The sequence below is a fragment of the Myotis lucifugus genome, unplaced genomic scaffold (assembly GCF_000147115.1).
Source record: "Myotis lucifugus unplaced genomic scaffold, Myoluc2.0 scaffold_526, whole genome shotgun sequence".
NCBI lineage: Eukaryota > Metazoa > Chordata > Mammalia > Chiroptera > Vespertilionidae > Myotis > Myotis lucifugus.
The window spans coordinates 477294-481666 of NW_005871574.1; the positions used below are offsets into that span (position 1 = coordinate 477294).

At 58.2% G+C, this 4373-nt stretch overlaps 1 protein-coding gene across 1 annotated transcript in view; it reads right to left on the bottom strand.

The window, feature by feature from the left end:
• Nucleotides 1–3752, bottom strand: part of TEX36 (testis expressed 36) — a 5039-nt gene extending 1287 nt beyond the window's left edge. Inside the window, exons 1-3 of the mRNA XM_023745257.1 lie at nt 3702–3752; nt 1115–1246; nt 171–251 (exon numbers count right to left, since the gene is read on the bottom strand). Coding sequence (XP_023601025.1) covers nt 171–251; nt 1115–1246; nt 3702–3752 — 264 coding nt within the window. The remainder of the gene's footprint in view (nt 1–170; nt 252–1114; nt 1247–3701) is intronic.
• Between the last annotated feature and the right edge of the window lie 621 nt (nt 3753–4373).

Here is a 4373-nt window from a genome sequence, read left to right on the forward strand (position 1 = left end):
GACCCAGAGAGAGAGAGAGAGAGAGAGAGGCAGTCTGGGACTTGGAGAGTTTCGTGCATTTGTTTTTCTGTGGCCTCTTAGGAGGCTTTATAATGACCCTGCTCCCATGTTGAGGTTAGTGCTCTGTGCTCAGCACATCTCGGGACATCAGGAGCCCTGAGGATACTCACGGAGTCAACGTAGAATCCGGAACTCCGGAGGCTGTGCCGGTTGTCGTGTATGGAGAAGGGGAAGTTGTTGTGGGTCGCTTGCTGGGAAGGCAAAGGAGCAGAGAGAGGCGCACGTCAGGCCCAGCCTGCTCTGGGGACCGCCTACAGTGGCGCGAGGCAGACGGGAGGCGAGGTGACACCGAGTAAGAATGAAGCCACCTGCCAGCGGCCTGGCTCAGTGGTTGAGCATCAACCTATGAACCACCAGGTGGCAGTTCAATTCCCGGTCAGGCACAGGCCCAGGTTACAGGCTCCATCCCCAGTGTGGGGCGTGCAGGAGGCAGCCGGTCCATGATTCCCTCTCACCATGGATGCTTCTGTCACTCTCCCCCTCTGCCTTCCTCTCTGAAATCAATAAAAAGATATTTTTTAAAAAAGATGAACCCACCACCGGGGATGGAACCAGCCCAGGAGGGTGAGCTCAGAGGCGCGCACGTCACCTCAAGGCTTTGACACTCACCCCTGATTGCTAATCATTATAACTCCCTCTCAAACCCCTGCTTTGGAGGTGAGAAGAAAACGGTGACAGATCGCTCGTGGACCCGAGAGCGGGGAAGGAGCTTTGAGGCCTTCTGGGCCCTGGGGCAGGTGGGCCCGCCAGGTGTGCCATCCACGCCGCCGCTCCTGCCGGCCCCTCCATGCCCCGAGCTGCTCGGGGACTGGCCGGGGAGGCAGGACACGCGTGTTAATGAACGGGGAGCTGGAACCAAAGGTCCACAGACCCGCCTGATGTGATTGTCTGGACCGGGAGGTAGTCCTTCCTTGCAGACAGGACCCGGGTGCCAGGGACCAGGGGACCAGGCGGGAGGCTACCAGCATCCAGGAGTCCAGGCATGGACAGTGAGCAGGTCCTTCCGAGGGGAATTACCCGGCCCCCAGAGCCACGGCCAGCGCGCCGGACGCACCTTCTCCCGGGCTTTGTAGATGGGCGGCAGCTTCTCGTCTATTTGCCGGGAGAAACGAGGGTTGTGGGGCTCTTTGAGCATCATGCTGGTGAGGGACTCCGGGGTCTTCTGCGTCACTCCAATGTGAGGGAACTAGGAGACAGCACGCGCCTCGATTAAAGCAGGCACCTCTGCCCGGCCGGCGTGGCTCAGGGGTTGAGCATTGACCTCTGAACCAGGAGGTCACAGTTCGATTCCAGTCACGGGCACAGGCCCGGTTTGCGGGCTCGATCCCCAGTAGGGGGTGTGCAGGAGGCAGCCCATCCATGATTCTCTCTGATCACCGATGTTTCTATCTCTCCCTCTCCCTTCCTCTCTCTAAAATCAATTTTAAAATAATAAAAATAAAATAACAGAAAATAAAATAAAACCAGGCACCTCGGAATGCCTGAGCCAAGCAGCAGGGCTTCCTCCGTAACGTGATTAAAAGGCAATTCGGGTGCTTCTGGCAGGGGATGGGAACGGCGTGGTTTGAAGTGTTCTTTCCAAGACAAAAAATACTGTCCATGGCCCAAGGCCATTGCTGCCGGTTGTTTCCAGTTTTGGGGGCCGCCCTGCTGCGCAGGAGCCGGGAAAGATTCCTGCGGCCGGCCAGCTGGGTGCGAGGGTGCGGCCCTTGAACTCCAAGACACACGCATGTGTAATGTGAGACCTTTCTGCTCAGGGTGCTCCCTGTAGTTGGGAACATGACCCAGCCCATGTTCACGGGGGAGCCAGCCCCCTGCAGGCATGAGGGGGACCCTCAGACACGGGGAAGCCGAGGCGTGAAGGGCCCCAGGTGAGGAGGCAGGTGGTAGAGAGTGGGAAGGTGACTGGGGGAAGGGCCTTCCTATCCCGTAGGAAAGGGAGGGAGGGAAACAGGACTGGGCAGGGGAGGTGGTCCTGACCCGACACACCCCCGCCAGCCCCGCAGAGCGCTCTGGACATGGCCGGCCTCTCAGAGTTGCCCTGAGTTGGGGGCGAGGGGACAGGGCCTTTGTGTGCCCTCATCGATCAGGCCCTGGACGTGACCTTGGGAGGCAGCAATCTGAGTTGCCTCTGCAGGTAGAGATGCTTGTATCTGATCAGATGAGCACTTGGTTGTAAATATTGTTACCCGGGGTGAGGGGCGGGAGGAGTGACAGGAAGGGGAAGGAGAGAGTAACCCAAAGTAACTGAGGTGTAATAGGTTTCAATGTGTTTAGAGTAAATATAAGTCATACAAAGGACCCCCAAACCCAGAGGCCTGCCCTGGCCTCCTCCAGTCTGGCCCATCAGCCCCCCTGTCCCAACACTGCGGCCCCTCCCCTCAGTGGGTGCCCTTCCCACGTCAGCAATGATCCTTCACCTGCCTACGTGGCAGCCAATGTGAGTTCATTTGCATTCTGCGAGTCTGTGGGCTAAATCGCTGTAAAAAATGGCTCTAGCATTTTAATTTCACTCTTTTAAAATATGTACTTAATGGCTATACCCTGGCAGCTGTGAAATAAACCCTCTGTTCGCTGGGGTAACCGTGAAATAGCGCCTTTAGCTCGTTGGCGGTGAAGCTGTTGCTGCATCCAGCCTCTCAGGGACTGAAATACTAAACAGGAAGGTGACGGTGTGGGAGGCCTTTCCCACCTGGCAGCTGCCAGACTGCCCCCAGCAAGGTCAACTGCAAAGCGAAGGTCACTTCTACCGCGGCCACCAGCCCAAAGCCAAGAATGTCTCTCATTTTCCCAACTCGTCCACAGTCACTTGGGGAAACTTCAGGGTCAGCAGGATTCCCTATGCTCCGAGGTGCTGGCAGGAGAAAGGCCCCCACCAAAGGCTCAAAGCAGACAGACTCGGGGAGACACTGTCTGTGCGGCTGAGACGGGGTCCTGGGCGCATTCCTGGGGTTGCAATAGGAGATGAGCCGTTCATTCTGGCTTCCTCCCTGGTGACAGAAGCCTGGCCCGGTTTGGGGTGGCAGTGTGGCCGGTTAAAAATACCTCCCCTGCCCGGCCAGCGGAGCTCAGGGGTTGAGCGTCGACCTATGAACCAGGAGGTCAGGGTTCGATTCCCAGTCAGGGCACATGCCCACCAGGCTCTGCAAGTGACATGAGAGAGAGAGGTCCGAGGAAGAGCATGAAAAGGTGACGTTTACTAATGACCGAGATGGGGAAATGGTGCATTTCTGGCCTCTTCCCATTTCACAGCCTGGCGGGGCGAAGGGGACCAGACAGGAGGCCCAGAGAATGTGTTTAGAGGGTTCCAGTGTGATGGCGACTCCCCGGACAGATGTCTTCTGAGCCCCTCCTGGGCACAGATCCCACCCTCGGCACTCGGGATGCAGTCAGGGAATAAGAGAGACCAAGGTCCCAGCGCCCACGAAGCTTATATTCTAGCAGAGGAGACAGACGGCACCCGGGGTGTGAGGAGGAGGTGCTACTGGGTTCCCATTTCATAGATGGAGAAACTGAGGCTGGTGAAGTAAGTTACCAAGTCAGGCCACAGTAAGCAGCAGAAGCGGGACTGGGACTCAGGTCTGTGCCCTGACCACGCCCATGAGGCCTGAGAGAGGTAAGACAGGGCCCCTCTTCCTCACCCATCTTCCGTCCTTGTCTAAGGGCGGGTTGAAGCGTCTCCCTTTGGCCATGTCCTGCAGGAACTGGGGGGGCTGAGGTGGGCTCCCTCATCTCCCCATCGCCTCCTGAGCTCTCCACGCCTGGAGCCGCTCCTGATCTTCCTCAGCTGCTCCCAGGCGGGGCCACGGGCAGTACCCACGCTGTCATAGAAGCAAGCCCGCCGTCACAATGGAGGAGGAGTGTGGGTCTTCTAAGCCCCCTGAGAGTTCCTGCCCCCGGCTCCGGGAGCTGCCGCCCCCCAACGCAGGAGGAACCCCACAAACATATCAGACACGTGCGGGCCCGTCTTGAGATGGTGGCGAGTTTTTGTTATCCTTGAATCAATAATGTTTGCGTGGAGTGTTCCCACAGGAACCGTCTGCCCCAGCCTCATAGCTGTCAGAGAAGGAAAGTGAGTCTGGGCTGGGGTGGCCTCAGCCCCCTCCGTGCCCCTTCCTCGGCCCCCTGTGTCCCAGCTCAGATGCACTGCCCGGAGGGACTCGGCTCGCTCGCCTGACCGCGCGCCGGAGGCCAGCGGAGGTGCGTCCCGGGTGATTCTGAAGTGCCCGGTGCTGTGCTACACTGAACGCTGCCGCACGTTTCTATTTCATTTCTTTTCCACGACAACCTTTGGCATTTAGTCAGAAAACAAG